Source organism: Berghia stephanieae, chromosome 12 (genome assembly GCF_034508935.2).
Source record: "Berghia stephanieae isolate SIO BIC M18660-M18661 chromosome 12, UCSD_Bste_1.3, whole genome shotgun sequence".
NCBI classification, from domain to species: domain Eukaryota; kingdom Metazoa; phylum Mollusca; class Gastropoda; order Nudibranchia; family Aeolidiidae; genus Berghia; species Berghia stephanieae.
Window position 1 is genome coordinate 26,208,173 of NC_088371.1, and position 18,975 is coordinate 26,227,147.

General features: G+C 36.4%; 1 protein-coding gene across 8 annotated transcripts in view; it reads right to left on the bottom strand.

The window, feature by feature from the left end:
• Positions 1–18,975, bottom strand: part of LOC144957789 (beta-mannosidase-like) — a 36,802-nt gene that overhangs the window by 15,844 nt on the left and 1,983 nt on the right. For 2 of the 8 annotated variants that reach the window (XM_078889213.1, XM_078889216.1), the window contains exons 2-8: positions 13,017–13,238; positions 12,167–12,313; positions 7,762–7,910; positions 6,240–6,439; positions 5,064–5,131; positions 3,746–3,918; positions 2,667–2,826 (exon numbers count right to left, since the gene is read on the bottom strand). In XM_078889213.1, coding sequence (XP_078745339.1) covers positions 2,667–2,826; positions 3,746–3,918; positions 5,064–5,131; positions 6,240–6,439; positions 7,762–7,910; positions 12,167–12,313; positions 13,017–13,164 — 1,045 coding nt within the window. In that variant the 5' untranslated portion in view covers positions 13,165–13,238. Of the gene's footprint in view, positions 1–2,666; positions 2,827–3,745; positions 3,919–5,063; positions 5,132–6,239; positions 6,440–7,761; positions 7,911–12,166; positions 12,314–13,016; positions 13,239–13,453; positions 13,761–13,793; positions 14,090–18,975 lie in introns of those variants that run through there. The other 6 variants (XM_078889212.1, XM_078889209.1, XM_078889211.1 and 3 more) reach the window with 6 other exon arrangements.

The window sequence follows — 18,975 nt, forward strand, 5'->3', positions numbered from 1 at the left end:
TTAAACATTAAACTTAAGGTGATCCAAACGTACTTTCTCTCATTTCTCCTCTACACGTGTGAAACCTGGACTCTAGACAAGGAATGTCAAAACCGTCTAGAAGCTTTCGAAATGTGGTTGTACAGAAGATTGCTAAACATCAAATGGACAGAGAGAATAACAAACGAAGAAGTTTGGATAGCCGGGGTGAAAAAAAGAGGATAGTTTTAAAAGAAAAAAAAAAGAAAGAAAAGAGGAAAGTAATGGCAGTGTTATAATAATAATATTAATAATAATAATAAATAATAATAATAATAATAATAATAATAATAATAATAATAATAATAATAATAATAATAATAATAATAATAATAATAATAATAATAATAATAATAATAAAAGAATAAGAAAGTAGTCCTTCCGAATCATTGGACTCATGGACCCGGAGTTTAAAACTTTCGATAGAACGCTAGTCTATTGCAAATTACTTTCCACCAGATTAACAGACCCAGCTATCCAACCAATGCTGGGGGGGGGGGGAACAGGGGGGGTCAGAAAAAAATCTCGACAATTGCTTTTGTCCATTTATTTAAGGTTATTTTTATAATTTTAAAATACATCCTTTAGATACCGTCTTCTGGGCCTTCCATGAAGGAATATAGATAATCCATCAAACAAGATGTCTGATGTCACCAGAAATAACCAATGTTGTCCAAATAGAAACAGGGATAAACTTGGGCCTTATAGCTCTCTGAAAGAAGGGAATAAGCTAAGTTAAGAATTCAGAAATCAACGTGATGGTGGATGACATAGAAGCAGACTTGACACAAGCAACAAACAAAAAATCTGTATATCTATGGAGGTAAAAATTCAAATTTGAAGAAAATAATCTGTACAACTCAAAATACATACTTTTTACGTTTATTTACGTTATGAATTAACACTTAAAATGCTTTAGGAGTGATTGATAAGAAACAAAATTGAAGGCACTCAGCTCTTTGTTATTGTTTTCAGACAACCATTGTATTGATGAGTACTCACTAAATTACATCAATCAGACTATAAACATTTAAGGTTTTGGTTAATGGTTTTGTGTATTGGTACATAATATCCGGCAGTAGATGTTGTGAGTGTTTTACTTAAAGCATAGCATCAATAGTGTTGTTCAGTTCAATGACACAGTAGAAGTCTGGCAGAGACACCTATAAAGTCTTCGTACGGCCTATTTTAGATTATAGTGCATGCGCTTGGGACCCCAAGTGTAAAAAGCAGATAGAACAGCTCGAGAAAGTTAAAAACAGGGAATATAGATTTGTTTGTAACGATTACAGGAGGACTAAAAGCATCAGTGAGATGCGCAAGAGGCTAAACTGGTCGCCCTTACATGAGAAACGCACTATACAAAAAGCCAAAGTCCTCTTTAAGGCCTGACAACAATCCCAATTGATAGTCATATGCACAAAGCAAAAGAAAAGAACACTCATACCAGGTCCTGCAGTCACAAGTTAATGCTCAACTCAACTCGTTTTTTCTTAGCACCATCCGAATATGGAATTCTCTGCCTGAAAATATTAAAACAAAAGCACGGAGTTGCAACTTAATAACAAGGCAAGACTAACTGTGTAAGCACCGGATGGGCATTTCTATCGTTTTTAGCTAAAACCCAAGTACAACCCCCACCCCGGCTATCCAAACATCATAATAATATAAGATGTCATTACATCCATGTTTTTTTTAAATCACAAGCATGATAATTAAAAGTTATTCTGTTTTTATTTTTTTTCATTTTTCTCGAAAGCGATGTCTCTGCACTTTGAGCTGGATGTCAACAATTTAGTCATTTCTGAGCAAAAATACAATTTCTTTATCATCTTTTCTCAAAATTTGGTTTTAAAAAATCCAAATCTGGTGGAAAAAATCTGATTATCACCAGAGTTGGTAGCTAAATAAAATCTGTATCTTGATTAAATTTGCTCAAGTGTCAGGTTTTGTGGAAGCTGTGAGGACCAGAACAAAAGCTACAGGGAAAAAATTGAAGGAAATCACCCAGGCCTTATACGCCTGCCAGTATTAAGATAATATATGTGTATATATATATGTGTGTGTGTGTGTGTGTGTGTGTGTGTGTGTGTGTGTGTGTGTGTGTGTGTGTGTGTGTATGAGTGTGTGAACGAAAATGCTGAAAACGAAAAGTTGTATAAAGTCAAAATCATCAGAATTATGAGGTTTGAGGGAGGGATCGGTATGAGAGACTACATTTATTTGCTCACAATAATAAGCATCTTGATTTGTCTCAAAAATGTTATTATTTGGAATTTTTAATTCGACTTTTAAAAAAACAAACAAAATCACAAAATCAAAATTTGAATGAATTCAAATAAAAGCTCAAAACAGCATCCAGACCCTTTGTTCATTTTTTTTTGTTTGTTGTTGTAATTTTTGTTTGTTTTTTGTTTGTTTGTTTGTTTGTTTTGTGGGGGGGGGGGGGGGTATGCGTTTTCTTTTGTTGATTGGTTTGTTGCTTGTTTGTTGGGGGTTTTTTTTCTCCTCTTTTGCAATATTGTTCCGTTTTTCCAAGAAGAAAAAAAATTTATATACGAGGTCAAATTTTACTGGGAGACCAGTGATGTGAGATTTTAAGTTCAAAAGGTCAGGATTCAAAGGTTAAAAGGAAAGATTCATCTTACCCTTGGATGTATCATTGGAGACAGGGTCCTGAATCAGTTCCACAGTGCGAAATCCAATCTGAAGTGACTTAAAGGTCTTCTCAGACGTGGTACTAAAGGTAGCAGTGAGGTTGAATAACCTTTGGTCTCCGTAACCCCTCGGCCACCACAAAGGAACGTCCTGATTCCAATGAGTTACAAAAACAGAAATGAGATATAATAATTCGAATGAATAAAGGATTGATAGACTGAACGATTGATTAATTTATTGAATGGTTGATTGACTGATTAACTGGTTGATGCATTGACAGATTGAATGGTTGATTGATTGACTAATTGACTAACTGATTAATTGATTGATCTATTGATGGACTGATCTTTTAATTAATTGACTGACACTGACTCATTGACTGATTGATTGATTGATTGATTGGTTGAAAATTGATTGTTTGATTGACTGACTGATGAACTCATTGATTAATTGACGAATTGATTGATTGATTGATTGATTGATTGACTGATTGATTGAATGATTTGATATTGGTCCGATGACCATTGCTTGACTACACCTTGACAGATATGAATGAGTCCTTGAATTTTTAATTTATGATATGTAGTGAATAAATAATAGATATCAAGATTTGCTTTTCTTTCTGAAATGGCGTAAGTCTGTTTTTGAAAACAATTCTTATCAAGTATGACAAGTGGTTGGACTGGTGAGGAAAAACAGTGAATGCACAGATTCGTTCATCCATCTATTCATCCATAAATCCATCCATTCCCCTATACATCAATCCATCCATTCCCCTATACATCAATCCATCTATCCCTCTACACATCAATCCATCTATCCATACGTCAATCCATCTGTCCATCAATCTATACACCCATCCATCCATCCATCCATCTGACCATCCGACCATCCCAATATACATCATTCATCTATCGATCCATCCATCTATTCCTCTGTACATCAATCCATCAATCTATATATCCATCCATCCATTCCTCTCTACATCCAATATATATCAATCCATCTATCTGTCCATCACTTCGTCTACCCATCCACCCATCTATCCATCGAAATTCAAACCACATACCTTTGGTATAGTGAGTTTCACTTTGACCCTGTTTGTTGCAGAGGAAACAACAATGGCCTTGTCTACATGAACTCCCAACTCATTCATGGCTAAGTGGAGCTGACCTTTAACTCCTTGACCTTCCTTAGTAACATCGAAAAATGCATCTACAATTACAAACCACTGGCTATTGACTGGAAATAATGGAAAAGGAGAGAAAAGAGGTAAAATTTAATTTAAAATTAGAGATTTTTTAATATAGCACAATATCCACTAAATGTGCTGAGCACACTTAAAAAGGAGTTCCAAGCAAACAACAACAACAACAACAACACTTAACCTATATCGGATGAGATATAACGCTAGTATTACACAATTACAATATCCACTAAATGTGTTCATCACACTGTAAAGTTATTACACAATTACAATATTGTTTTCAACAGAAACAACACTGTTACCAGACAGGTACTCATTTTACACATGAGAAAGGTGACAAAATATGAATAAAAACCCCTTTCCAAGGACTCAACTTTGTGCTGCCCTCAATGGGACTCAAATCAGGGACTCACATATCTAAAGTGAGTGTCTTATCACAAGACCAGACTTACTTTCTTAGGACCTTCATTCCGGCTATCGACGAATCCCCTCCATCTTGTCTGGCTTTATGCCATCTTCTCAGATTCTCTCCATGTTAAGCCTTCAGTTTTTAGATCCTCCATCAATGCCCTCCTCCAGCTATTCCTAGGCCAACCCTCTTCCTCGTTCCCTGTAGGTTCCGTAGAAGAGCCTGTCTGGTAATATTTGTTGTAGGCCTTCTCAGGGTGTAGCCTCCTCCTGATAATTTCTACCTCTATTTCTTCATGGTCTGTCATTTCCCATAGATCTGCATTTCTAAATTTGTTATGCCATTTAATTTGTCGTATTCTCATAAGAAGACCATAAAAGCACAGGAGTTATGGGGGGGGGGGGGGGAGGGGAAAATAAGGGGGGGAAGAGATGATGACGAAAACAAAAATTGCAAGTCATTGCCTGGAACTGTGGCTAGTACTGGTTGAATTGGGGATTTATGGCAAGCCACCACCACCCCACTATAAGGCCATAACCTATCATTGAAAAAGGTGAGTGAAAAAGGAAAAACAACAAGAAATGAAAAGAGGACAATAGACATTTTTTTAATGAATCTGGGACTCAAATAGTATGGTACCCTCCACATGACTGTCAGAGAGACGACAATCTTTGAATTTCGTAACCCAATGAATCTTCAAAGCGATGAAATTCGTCGGCCAATGCTTGTTTTAACTGAAGTAATGCTTTGAATTTAAATTGAATTACTTACCTTTCTGCGTGATTGCTGACAGAGATGTGAGGATGGCACTGTTGAATACATTTAGATAAATCGGTTTCCTGAGGATACAAAGATGTATTTACAGAATAAAAATACTTTAACACCAACTTCCTTTATAAAATCTTATTAAACAAAACTAATATAGGAACGCCGTTGTCTTCCTCAGTTCTGTCAGGGTCAGAAGAGTGATACTAGGCCAAAAATCTGTCTTGCTGTGCATTCTAAGGGCAGGTATGGAGTATATGGTGGGCGTCTTCATCTCCTTCACCACAATAAATACAATGTATTGTATTTGAAGATGAAAACAACATATTTTGATAAAATCTTCATTGCATTAAAAATGTGACCCATCATATCAAGTAGATAGATATTATGTCAAGGTGAAACACTTGTGCGGCTATGTGGTCTTGTGGTATGATACTCGCTTTCGGATTGGAAGGTCCTAGGTTCAAGCCTCGATCAGAGCATAGTTGAGTCCTTGGAAAAGGCTCTTTACTCACAATCTCTCACCGTATTCAGGTGTAAAATGAGTACCTAGCTGTTAACATCATTGTCTCTGTCGGTAAAATTTTAATATCACCTAACAGGCGTCATGTCATATAATAATAATAATAATAATAATAATAATAATAATAATAATAATAATAATAATAATATATTATCACTTTCAGAAATTATATTTATTCTTCTCAATAAAACCAAAAAACTTGACCCACGCCAATTTTATTATCTTTCATAAAATAAGCTTGACATGTCATTATATTATTCTTCTCAATAAAAACTAAAGCTTGACCCATTTAAATTATATTTTGTATTCTCAATAAAACCTAAAAGCCTGACCCGTATCAATTATATTCATTCTTCTCAATAAAAACTAAAAGCTTGACCCATTTCAATTATATTCATTATTCTCAATAAAACCTAAAAGCCTGATCCGTGTCAATTATATTCATTCTTCTCAATAAAACCTAAAAGCTTGACCCATTTCAATTATATTCATTCTTCTTAATAAAACCTAAAAGCTTGACCCGTGTCAATCATATTCATTCTAAAAACTAGATCCATGCCTCACAAATTAAATTGTCCACATCTTAATAAGCCTGACATAATACCGATTAAAGACAATGGATCCAATTTATATATATTTAAAGACACAAAAAAAATTACCAAATGCCCTGAGTGGGAAAAGATGGACCCCAATCCCATGAAAATGAACACTGTTCTTTTCGTATCAAGTTGACATGGCACTCCCCATGTTGGACGTCGGCTGGACAATTAGGTAGAATGGGGTATGGATACAGACTAGTCCTCGACGCTGCTTCCATGACAGCTGATTTAAACTGGATTGAAATGGTGTTGTTCCCATTCTAGTCGAGAGAGTAGAGATAATTTGTAAAAAAAATATAATGACAGCAAAACTCGTGAAAACTTGAAGTGTTTTGTAAAGCATTTTGCACACGATTAGTGGTTCTGCACAATGTAATAAAAATATAATAGCTTCAAAAAAAAGAATTATATTACATAATACTTTCGAAACCTTTCAGAACCCAAAACTGCAGAGCATCAGATCGAGCATTTTATTGTGACAAGCTATTGGGAGGATTTGCGACTGTACACAAATGCACCAACAAATTGTAGTGTGAGATGAGACTATTAGAAGCTGACACTGCCAGCAACAACAACAAAAACAGTTAAATTTAATACTTCAAGTTAAATCTAGGTAGATGAGAGAAAAGTCCTGAGTACGTCCACTTTGGATAAATGACTATCTGGATTTTATGTACAGTATTCCATTTCAGCTGGGTTTTTTTTTTTATTGTTCTGTTTGTTTGGGGTTTTTTTTTTTTTGTTGATTGTTCTGTTTGGGTTTTTTTTTTTTTTGTTTGTTTTGTTGCTGAGGAAGGCATTTGAGTCCTAATCATTATTAGTTAAGTATTTTGCTCTTTCTGGAAGTTGTTTATCAATATTTATTTCAACACTTTTTATAGTCCACAGCTTCTAGCAGTTTTGTGTTCACTACAAAGTGAAATCTACTCCCATTGTGTTCACTACAGAGTGAAATCTACTCCCATTGTGTTCACTACAGAGTGAAATCTACTCCCATTGTGTTCACTACAAAGTGAAATCTACTCCCATTGTGTTCACTACAAAGTGAAATCTACTCCCATGCATCTTGCATTTATGTAGAAATTAAGCACAGGGCATATGAAGTAGCAAATAAATATAAAATGTTCACTTTTACAACAACAACAACAAAAAAGATGTAATAACCTGGTTTATTTAATAATTAGAATGTTAAAATATGTGTCTCAAAAATAAAATAAAAAATTGTTTCTTTTTTAGGAAGGAGCAGTATGTCCTATTAGCAGGACAACTTCACCTTTATCATCACGGCTTCTAGTAAGATCCAGTTATCAATTCATTCTAGGTGAAAAGATTGGTACTTAGAATACTGGCAAGACTTGTCTCGCCAGATATTAAAAATGATTCATTCAAATTGTCAGGGGATGGGCACTATTGTCCATGCCGTCTAGCTGACATTTTTATTTAATTCAAATAACATATTCAGCATTTGTTGTTGTTGTTGTTGTTGTTGTTGTTGTTGTTGTTGTTGTATAATTAAGGATTGCTTTAAAATATATTACGGTTCAAAGAAATAAAAAATATCCAAATTAATCTTCTTTTTTACCTGCACATTATCACGTACTCTGACAGTCGATTTAACAAACATATTGTCAGACTTTCCAACCAAATGTCCATTGATGTAAATTGTGGCAACTGTGTCAAGACCATCGCACACTAAGTTGATTTCCTTGGCACTTAACATAGAGCTAGAGACTGGAAGTGGAAATTCAAAAGTTTTAATTGAAATAATAATGATAATGCCTCGTAATTATTTACAAGTTGTCTTGGTAGAAATGGAGAAATCTGTTATCCCTTACCTGTCTAATAGAATTGTAAACTATCAATAACAATGTGAAATTTAATGTAAGCTTCATTTAATATACGAAAACAGATAAAATGGATGTTTCGGGCTTCCCCTTTATCAACAAAACAGGATGAATGAAACACGACTAATGTGGTAGTGGTGTTGTTAAGATGAATAAACAAAAACAGTGATGGGCAGGAAATAGTATGCTCCTTTGTAAGGAAGCACGAATTAAAATAAAACAATAGATATTTATATGTTTTGTTGATAAAGGGGAAACCCAAAACGTCCATTTTATCTGTTTTCGTATATTAAATTGAAGCTTACATTCAATTTCCATTGTTATTTAGAAAACTAATGAAGTATTATAGCAAGCTGAAACTAAAAGGTTATTAATACTAATACAATAAGAAAAAGACAAATGCAATTTTTAGTGTACCTAAATCGACATAAATGTATTGAACATCTTGCTCTCACAGGAAAGATAGAAGGTAAAAAGAGTAAAGGTAGACCAAGAAAAACATATTTGAATAGTTTGAACAGCTGGGTGACAAAGAAAGAGAAGAGTAATATTCGTTTTCTGAGGTTATCTGATCATAGAGATGAATGATCACCAATGTCTGGCACAGACTTGGTACTTGAAGAAGAAGAAGAATTTATTTCTTCAAGCATGAAGTAGCAAGATGGTCAAAGGAGATATGGTATTGAACTTCCATCCAAAGGATCCGGGTTTGAGTCCCACTGTTGGCATCTCATTTTTTGGTACTGCACTGCGACTGATGCCTGGATTATTTCAATCTTTTCTAAATATAGACCCTAAAGGAGAAAAATTCCACTAAAGATAAACAAAGGAATCCATTTATTTACACTCCAGCATGGTTTCTTCAAACTCATTTGAATGTCCCAATGTTTTTCATTATTATTCTTTGTTACCATTCCATTCCTTCCTCTGACTAAATTTTACCTCATACACAGTTTCCTCGAAATAATTTCACTCAGCCAACATTTTAAAAATGAATCTATTAAAGTTTTTTTGGACCACTGATGATTAACTGTGGCATTGACAGTTACGTATGTGTACCGTTTAATTATGCAACCATCCCCCTCTATTCCATACAGAAATCTGCTTTACATTGTTATCAATAAAAAAATCGGATAATTATCTTTTTAAAGAAGTCTTTTACTGCCAAAGGTGTCAGCAGCAGCACCGCACCACAAATTGAGCTAGAGAGAGGTGGTTTCTGAAGGCCACATATCACGATGCAGAGACGCCAACTTTAAATTTTGCTCACGAGGAATTTCAGACACCACTCGTAGGCATTTCAATGCCGAAAGAGGAATTTCCCCACACAAGAAAAGGGAATTGGGATGGTATTTGGCATTGTGTTTACATATTGTATAGTTCTAAACAGACAACTGATTATAATTATATTATGATATATTATAAATACAATGCCAAATACAATCACAAAGTTTCCTTATTTCAAATGAAGTAAAGCTCCAAAACCTAATGGTAGTGATTGTAGTACTGGTGGAAGTGAGGATGATGTGGTGTTGGTGGTTGTAGTAGTAGTGGTAGTGATGATGATGAGTGATTGTGGTTGTTGTAGTAGTAATGGTAGTGATGATGATGCGGTGGTGGTGGTTGTTGTAGTAGTGGGAGTGATGATGATGTTGTGGTTGTAGTGTAGTAGTAGTAGTAGTAGTAGTAGTAGTAGTAGTAGTAGTAGTAGTAGTAGTAAGTAGTAGTAGTAGTATAGTAATAGTAATAGTAATAGTATAGTAGTAGTAGTAGTAGTAGTAGTAGTAGTAGTAGTAGTAGTAGTAGTTAGTAGAAGTAGTAGTAGTAGTAGTAGTAGTAGTAGTAGTAGTAGTAGTAGTAGTAGTAGTAGTAGTAGTAGTAGTAGTGGCAGTAATGATGATGTGGTGGTGGTGGTAGTAGTAGTAGTGGTAGTAGTAGTAGTAGTAGTAGTAGTAGTAGTAGTAGTAGTAGTAGTAGTAGTAGTAGTAGTAGTAGTAATGATGATGTGGTGGTTGCAGTAGTAGTGGAGTTGTACGATGTGGTTGTGGTGGTTGTAGTAGTAGTGGTGATGTGCTGGTGGTTGTAGATGTAGTTGTAGTGATAATGTGGTGGTGGTGGTGGTGGTAGTAGTGTTAGTTCAGATGATGTGGTAGTATTGGAAGTAGTAGCAGTAGTGGTGGTAGTGATGATTATGTGGTGGTGGTGGTGGTTGTTAGTGATGATGATGGTGGTGGTGGTTGTAGTATTAGTGGTAGTGATGATGATATGATGGTGGTGGTTATAGTAGTAGTGGTAGTGATGATGATGTGGTGGTGGTGGTTAAGTAGTAGTGATAGTGATGATGATGTGGTGGTGGTGGTTAAGTAGTAGTGGTAGCGATAATGATGTGTTGGTGGTTGTAGTAGCAGTGGTAGTGATGATGATGTGGTAGTGGTGGTTGCAGTAGTAGTGGTAGTGATGATGTGGTGGTGGTGGTGATGGTTGTAGTAATAGTAATAGTGCTAGTGATGATGATGTAGTGGTGTTGGTTGTAGTCGTGGTTGTGATAATGATGTGGTGTTGGTGGTTGTAGTGGTAGTGATGATGATGTAGTGGTGGTGGTTGTAGTAGTTGTGGTAGTGATATGGTGATGGTGGTTGTAGTTATAGTGGCAGTGATGATGATGTGGTGGTTGGAAAGGGGGGGGGGGGATATCCTTGGAACAAATTGACCTCACCAGAATTTGACGGAAGTTGCCCGTAACCCGGAATATTTTGCTCCAGACCGGAGTTTTGGCATCACTGCATGATGGATATCGAACTGGGTATCTTTTGGGTGTGTAACAAAGTCCATTCCGCTGAGCCACACTACCCCTCCCCATCAAGTCATTATGGAAAGGAAAGGTTTCCTCGACCTTTTTTGGATTGTCCGAGAAGTTGGAGGAAACATGCTAGAATATTTTTTTTTTTTAATGCCCTTTCGCGATGATATCATAAAATATCGTCTCCTAGGCATTGCATGAAGGAATAGAGATAATTCATCAAACAAGATGTCTCATGTCAACACCAATCACCCATGTTGTTCAAGTGAGCAAATTGGGGGTTAATAATCTTGCCCAAGAAAAAAAAAGAAAGTCCCTGAAGCAGGGCTCGAACCCGGGACCTTCCGGGTCACAGTGCAATGCCTTAACCACTCGACCACTGATTTATACAACACATCCTCTTCTATTCTGTACAGAAATCTGCTTTCCATCGTTACCAATACAAAAATCAGATAATTATGTTCTTAAAGAAGTCTTTTACTGCCAAAAATATGCATGGATTCAGTATTATTGAATAGACAGTGTGTAGATGAAAAATTTGGAAGCAAGAATTGGTGTGAGATAATAATCTGAAAAGATAAGTAAGAAACAGTGCTGGACATAGCGGAAAAGAAATAAAAGAAAAAAATCATCCCAAAAGATAAGTTTACCTCGACTAGCAAGACAGGCTGCCCTTTTTTTTTTCTTTTTTTTTTCCTTTCTGCTTTGCCTGCCACTGTTTCATGCTTCATGGATAACGGTAAAACTTGTTTTCTATACTTTGGGTAGGGCGCATGAAATTGGCAGATTTGACAGACTTAATTACCCAATCACTGGTGGGTGGATAGACGGGTCAATCTGGGTTTGAAATTGGTCCAATCGAATGTGAAGAAGGTACTTCAACTCTCTCGAGTTCACCCTCATTGAAAATCAAACAAATTTGTTCGATTTTCCATGCATATGAACTCGAAGGAGAGTTAACCATCAGGATCCAATTGGATAAATTTTGATGTGAAACAATTTCAGTTTCAATATTTAAGAATTAAATAACCACTGTTTTTCTTTAATCCTTGAAAGGTATACAAATATCATAAAAATAATAACCTTATGGCATGTTTTGTAGACAACAAACATATATCTGAAAAGTAATGTAAGATACATTGCTTTACAAAAAGAAATATTAAAATTAAAGTCATCCAAAATGACAAAACAAAGCAAAAACATTAAAAGACATAAAAAAAAAACAAAATCAGTCTCAGTCAGTTGGAAATCAAACTTCAGTTATTATAAGAAAATGAGTTTCTTGATAAGAAAATTATTTAAAATCCCAGAACTCAATCAATCCAGTTTAGCCGTAAGATTACCATAAAATGTAGAGGAATAGTTCCAGTCAGAACGGCCCATCCATTTGTATTTCACATCATTGTCTCTGTACAATGGAGATAGTTTTCCTGTGGCTGGCAATAAGTCTGTGTACATTGACCCTGGGACTGTTGCATCATGATGGATTCCTGAGAAAGAATCAATAGTATTGCCCACTGTGGTAAGCAGTTCGAAACTTGAATTGGAAATGAAACATATAATTATTGCATGTGAAAGAACAACAAAATTATTTGAAAAAAAAAAAAAAAAGAAAAAAAAAGAACAAAAAAGATTCAATTTAATAAATACTTTCCCTTGACTCGTTATAATAACACTGAGAAGGGGAAGAAGAAGAAGAAGAAGAAGAAGAAGAAGAAGAAGAAGAAGAAGAAGAAGAAGAAGAAGAAGAAGAAGAAGAAGAAGAAGAACAACAACAACAACAACAACAACAACAACAACAAATAGCTATCTTGCAATATATGAAGTCCTCATTCACACCTGAGTTGAATGGGGAAACGTTTATCAAATAACCTACAGCACGGACAAATAATCTTAAAGATACATCGCCATGAATCTTGGTGAAAATGATATTACATGGTAATATAGAAAACTCTGATCCCACTTGTAGGTTGAAGGGCTAGCCAGAAATGAACTTTTTTTAAAAACAATATACGTGCAGTACAGACTTGTGGATCAATAAGTCTTTACATATTTTATTGTTAGAAAATAAGGTTCCATAGAATGATATTAAAACACTGTAGTTTGATTGATTGGGAACTTGAATAAATACTGCGATTCTGAAACTGAATGTCTGTGACCATGGTGACAATAGTACATTATGAGGTAATTTACCTTTTGCTTCATTTGTCACGAACCATCGATTCCCGTTGATATCCAATTTGGTGAAACTCAGGCATTTCACAGGAAAAGAACAAATTAATAATATGATTATGATGTCTTCCACTTGTAACATGACTGCAAGGTGTGTCGATATCAGCATGGGAGAAATTGACGAAGATGATGTTGGCAAGATGATCTGGGACTAGGATGATTTCAGACGAGTTGTTACTGAAACTGAAACGGGGAGAAATGAGTCGTTAAAACTTAAACGGTCAAGTTCCAAACCAATTGAAAATCATTACATAACTTTTTTTTTCATTGCAAAGTCACAAAGGACTTCCGCAGTTTAACAGCACGTCTAAACCTAAAGAGGGATTTTTCTTTTAATTATCGGAGGGAGACCCTCAACCCTAGCCCTAACTAAAACTAAAATCTACTAGAAACCTGACCTGATGAAACATGTTTGCCATCACTTGCAATATCGAAACTTGTGGAAAACAAAACAAGTAATAATGGAGTCAGCCGGAGTCGTTAACGACAAACGACTCAGCAAATTGTGTTTGAATTAGAAAAACACAAATAGACGTTTAGTCCAGAGTCTAAGTCTAATAAAGGAGGCCCATACTCTAGAATGAAATGGCTGAAAGATCGAGTGTGCTGTGAAACTACGGAAGTCCTCCCAAAAATCTGTTGTTGCAAGAGTCACAAGAAAAATTGGAGCGGTTTGAGACGAAGAGTAAACAAGAAGAGGGGAAAGAGGAGAAGGAGGATCAACTTCTTTATCATCACCCCTATCTTATCGAATTGCTTGTGTCAGAGTCAGGGATATAAAAATGCCAAAAACTTCCTGCCAATTAAACATCGTCGTCAACCACATGACCAACGACCGTCAATTAGAAGTAATTGTAACTTTAAAACGTGTTACATTGAGTTGATTATCACTGCCGAAATGTTTAGGCATGTTGACGTTCTTTCTATCTACCCTTTATCTATAATTTATCATCATGTCCATGAACGCTGAAATTTAAAGTAAGCAGTCATTAGACTGAATGTAAACAAAAACTCACCGGAAGTCTGGCGTGGGCAGCATGCGATCACTCAAGCATCCGTCAACAAGTAAGTACAGTGGAGCACGCGTATAACAAGTTAGGCTATAACAGGAGCCCGGTTATGGCATAGTTTTTTTAATCCTTAAATTCTTTCTTCCTCGTTGTCTTTGATAAAATGTTCCGACTATAGCAGGGACTTTAAAGAGCATAATCGGTTATTCACCATCCATCGTGGCTTGTACTCTTCAGCACGTTGCCGGTCAGCTGTCTCCACGAATCACGATCCTCTGCGGTGCGCATGAAATCTGCGTTGCTTTTTAAATCACTTATGGCCATTCTTAGGTTATCTAGATATGTCATTTTTTGTCTTCTTCTAGCTCTCTTTCCTTCTATCAGCCGAGATCTTACCAACTCTTCTATTCCGTCTCTTCGCCACACATGTCCCAGTATCCCGTAACTGCTTCTTTCTGATTTTATCGATCATCATTCTTCCCTTTCTCACATTCGCCAACACTTCCTCGTTCGTATAGTTGTCTGTCCATGATAGCCTCAACATTCTTTTTACATCCACATCTCAAATGCCTCTAACCTCCTTATACATTCATTGTCAAGCGTCCACGTTTCACAACCGTATAAAAGGCTACTTATAACTAGTGTTTCTACTACTTTCATTCTTGTCTTCAACTTTAGGTTGTTGCTTGACACAATTGGTCGCATTTTATGGAACCTATTGCTATTCTTTGTTTTATATCATCTATGTCACGTGCGTCACGGGTAATGATAGTGCCTAAAGATTTAAATTTATAACTTGTTTAATAGACTCTCCTTTATTTGACAAGTAGAAGGTCGTATTGTTGTCATTCTTTGAGACCACCATGCATTCGGTTTTCTTAATATTTAGTTTCAGGCCCATCTCTTCACTTTTGCTCATCAGTATATCTAAAATTTTCTGCACGTTTTCTGGAGAGTATGTCATCAGAGTATCATCGTCTGCGTATCTTTTGCTATTCATATTCTGCCCTCCAACGACGACGTCTTTCATATCTTCAATTTCTTTGAATATTATTTCGCTATATATGTTAAAAAGGTACTGTGATAAGAAGCAACATTTTCTTACTCCCTTCTCGATGTTAAAGAAGTCCGGTGTTTCATTATCAAGTTTGAGACACGCTGTTTGATTCCAGTATAAGTTTTCACAAATCGAAGGTCTTTACTGTATACACCGATCTTTTCTAAGATTTTGAAGAGCGTTTCATGTTGTACTGAATCAAAAGCTTTGGAATAATCAATGAAGCATAGATAAAGTAATTTTTGTTTTCCGATTGGCCGTTGCATTTTGTTTTCAATGTAAAATTGTATTTAACGTACCATTTTCGTTAACAAAACCAAACTGCTCGTCACTTATCTCTGGAAAAACCTTGCTCCTCATTCTTTTCATAAGTATTCAATATAATATTGTGGCCTGGCTCATTATGCTGATTGTTCTGTGTTGGTCACAATCAATAGTTCCTTGTGTTTTTTGGGTTTGATTTTTTTTTTTTTTTTTTTTTGGGGGGGGGGGGGGGGTAATGAATACCGATTGTCTTAAAACATTAGGCAGTTCACCCTTTTCGTATTTGACATTAAAGGCTTTTGTCAGACTGTCTCTTCCCATATCGTCGAGGGCGTCAATCAATTCTATTGAGAAACTATCTTGGCCTACCGCTCTCCCCCCCCCCCCCCCAAACCTACTTAATCTTTCCAAATGCAATGCATTAGCCCACATTAGGCTCTGATAAATCCACAACTAAAGGCAACGAAGAGCGAGACTAGATCTAGTTCGTGAAACTGTGTGTCTGTGTGTATAGGCTACATACTACAATACTGTATAACATGGGCCTTATTGCTGGCCGACAGTGTGTAGCACAACACATACACACACACACATACACACACACACACACACACACACACACACACACACACAAGGGTCAGCTTGAAAGTATGTAATAGAGACACTATCCGAATGATAGGAATCGGTTATAACAGGGATTTTGGGCTGGTCTCACCATCACTGTTATTCTGAAGTTCCACAATGTTGCGTGTACTAAGAAGGTCTGCCTAAAACAGCCATAGCATTTTCGTCCATGACCAGTGTGCAAAAGGACTAAGTTTTCAATGTGTATGGGTATAATATGATAAAAGTATCTAGCCTTCGCCGATCATAATTAGGATCTTGGCTCATTTCATTTTTCAACTCCGATCCGGAAGAGTAAATGAAATGAGAAATCAGCTTTCAGCACTATATGAAATCGTTCACCATAGCCTATCTGTTCTAGGATAAAAGAAGAATAAATATTTAAAAGGACCATGATGAGAAGAAAAAAAATGTAAGCTCCAATTGACACGACAGCCTCCGCCAGGCCGAGAGAGAGAGAGAGAGAGATAGCTAGGGGAATTAGGGTAAAATTGTGCAAATTAGTGATGAAAGCACCAAATTTGGTACAAAGTAACTTGAGACCACTATTAATCGATGTTGATATAGAACCACATTGAGAAATTCCTCTAACAGTGTAAAATAGGGAGATGAAAATCCGCCTATATGAGCTATATTAAAACAAAGGGACGTAATCCAGGAAATATTTGTTGACAATTCGGCGCTTTAAAAATATATTATTTTTAGCCCGTGTAAGCGGTTGATTATTTTGGCTTAAATAATTATCATTGTTAAAAATGTGCCTATATGTGATATAGGACCGTATGGGCCGGTAGTAAAGCTGTATTATGAGAACTGGAAGGGGGATGGTTGGAGAGGAGGAGATGGTGCTGGTATTAGTTTTACTTGTGTTGTGTTGGTCGTCATCGTGGTGAAGATGATGGTGGAAGTGATGTTGGTGATAATGATGATGATGATGATGATTATGAGGTGATTGTGGTGATAATAGTTGTGATGATGGTGATGATGTTGATGAGGTGGTGGTGGTGATTTTGGTAGTGATGATGATGGTGATGATGGTGATGATGATGACGAAGACGATGATGATCAGGATGATGTTGATGATGATGTTGTGGTGGTGGTGATGGTAGTGGTAGTGATGATGATGATGATGATGATGATGATGATGATGATAATGATGATGATGATGAGTATGGTGATGATGAGGTGGTGGTGGTGGTGGTGGTGATAGTGGTAGTGATTATGGTGATGTTGGTAACTATTAATTTCGAAAATGAAAGACTTTCTTGGTGACGTATATTAACATTTTTGGATGATTAGGATCCAACAAAAATCATATTTATTAGACAAATGTCTGTGGAACACATTTTTCTTGGGGGGCTTGAGAGAATTCAACAGCAGCCTTTTCTAGTTTATCCCAATCTCTTTGAATTATTTTAACGGCGCAAGATAAGCCAATACCTCGTTGTCAGCTTTTTCCATGGCAGTGAGTTCAAGAAAACCAGATGTTGTCTTATTGAAGGCTAAAAACGTTTCCTTTCCTGAGGTTAGCCTGGTAGGACCGGCTGGAGTCTGTCTCTGAACCTGATTGGGTGAACATACGACTGGATGCAACCTCATTCACAGCATTCTTTCCTATACATCTTGATTAATTCTGGCAATTTATGGACTCTCTCTCTCTCTCTCTCTCTCTCTCTCTCTCTCTCTCCTCTCTCTCTCTCTCTCTCTCTCTCTGCTCTGTTCTATACATGAATGTTTTATATATAGCATGACTCCAGAAAGAAGCGCTTTTGTGAAACACAACGAATAACAACTTGCAACAACCTAACAGAAAACATGAATAAAACAACTCCAATCAGATGCTATATTATAAGACTTTAGTAAATCATTTGATAAAGTCATTTACCATACTCTGGCTATTAAACTGCGGAGATATGGAATCATGAGTAACACACACGACTGGATAATGGATTTTCTCACTAATCGTAAACAACTGAAAGAGCAATGTCAGACTCAGCTCCAGTACTACAGGTGTGTCCCTAGGTACCGTACTGGGTCCCCTCTTGTTCCTTATCTACATCAATGATTTGCCTGAAAGATTGTCGCTAGGAACTCAACTGAGACTATTTGCGGATGACAGCCTTTTGTACAGACCAATAAGGCATAAGAAAGATTCAGAAATTCTTCACCGGGACCTTGGTTCCAGAAAATTACCAACAAAAGAAAGATAATACACAATACACAACAACACACTAGAAGACGTCACCAAAGCAAAATATCTCGGAGTAACGATAAACAATCGCCTGACCTGGAAAGATCACATTGCAAACATATACAGGAAGGCAAACTCCACCCTGGGATTCTTGAGAAGAAACCTCTTCGGCTACAAAGTAACCATAAAAGAGAAATGCTATAAAGTTTATGTTAGACCAACACTCGAGTAAAGCGGTAAGATATGGGATCCCGATCACACCTCCGAAATTAGGTAAATAGAATCAATCCAAAAAAAAGCTATAAAAATCGTTCAACAAAATCCTCAAACAAATCAAAGTCATATATGACACCCCATTTGGAACCATTGATGAAGGAAAGGAGAGAGAAGAATAAACTAAATGTATTTTACAAAGGTCAGGTCAGGTGTCATTACACGGCCTCCAACAGAACAAGAGGAAACCTGGCAAATTTATGTTGCCACAATCTAGAGTGGACTACCATCTTCAGTCGTTTCTGCCCTCAACTATACGACTTAGGAACAATTTGGATAACTCCCAGTTAAACAATTGGGTATACTGCTGCTGAGCCTTCCACGTGAAGTTTCTGCTTGAAGAGGAAGAAGAAGAAACAATTTCAGCAACAGCAAAACTAGACCTTTGTTTGTTTTGGTAATATTCAGCATTTTTTATGTTCATAAAACGGACATGACAAATCTTCTGAAAATGAACTTCCTGCGCAATCAAATCTCTATTTGAGAATATGGAGAGAATCT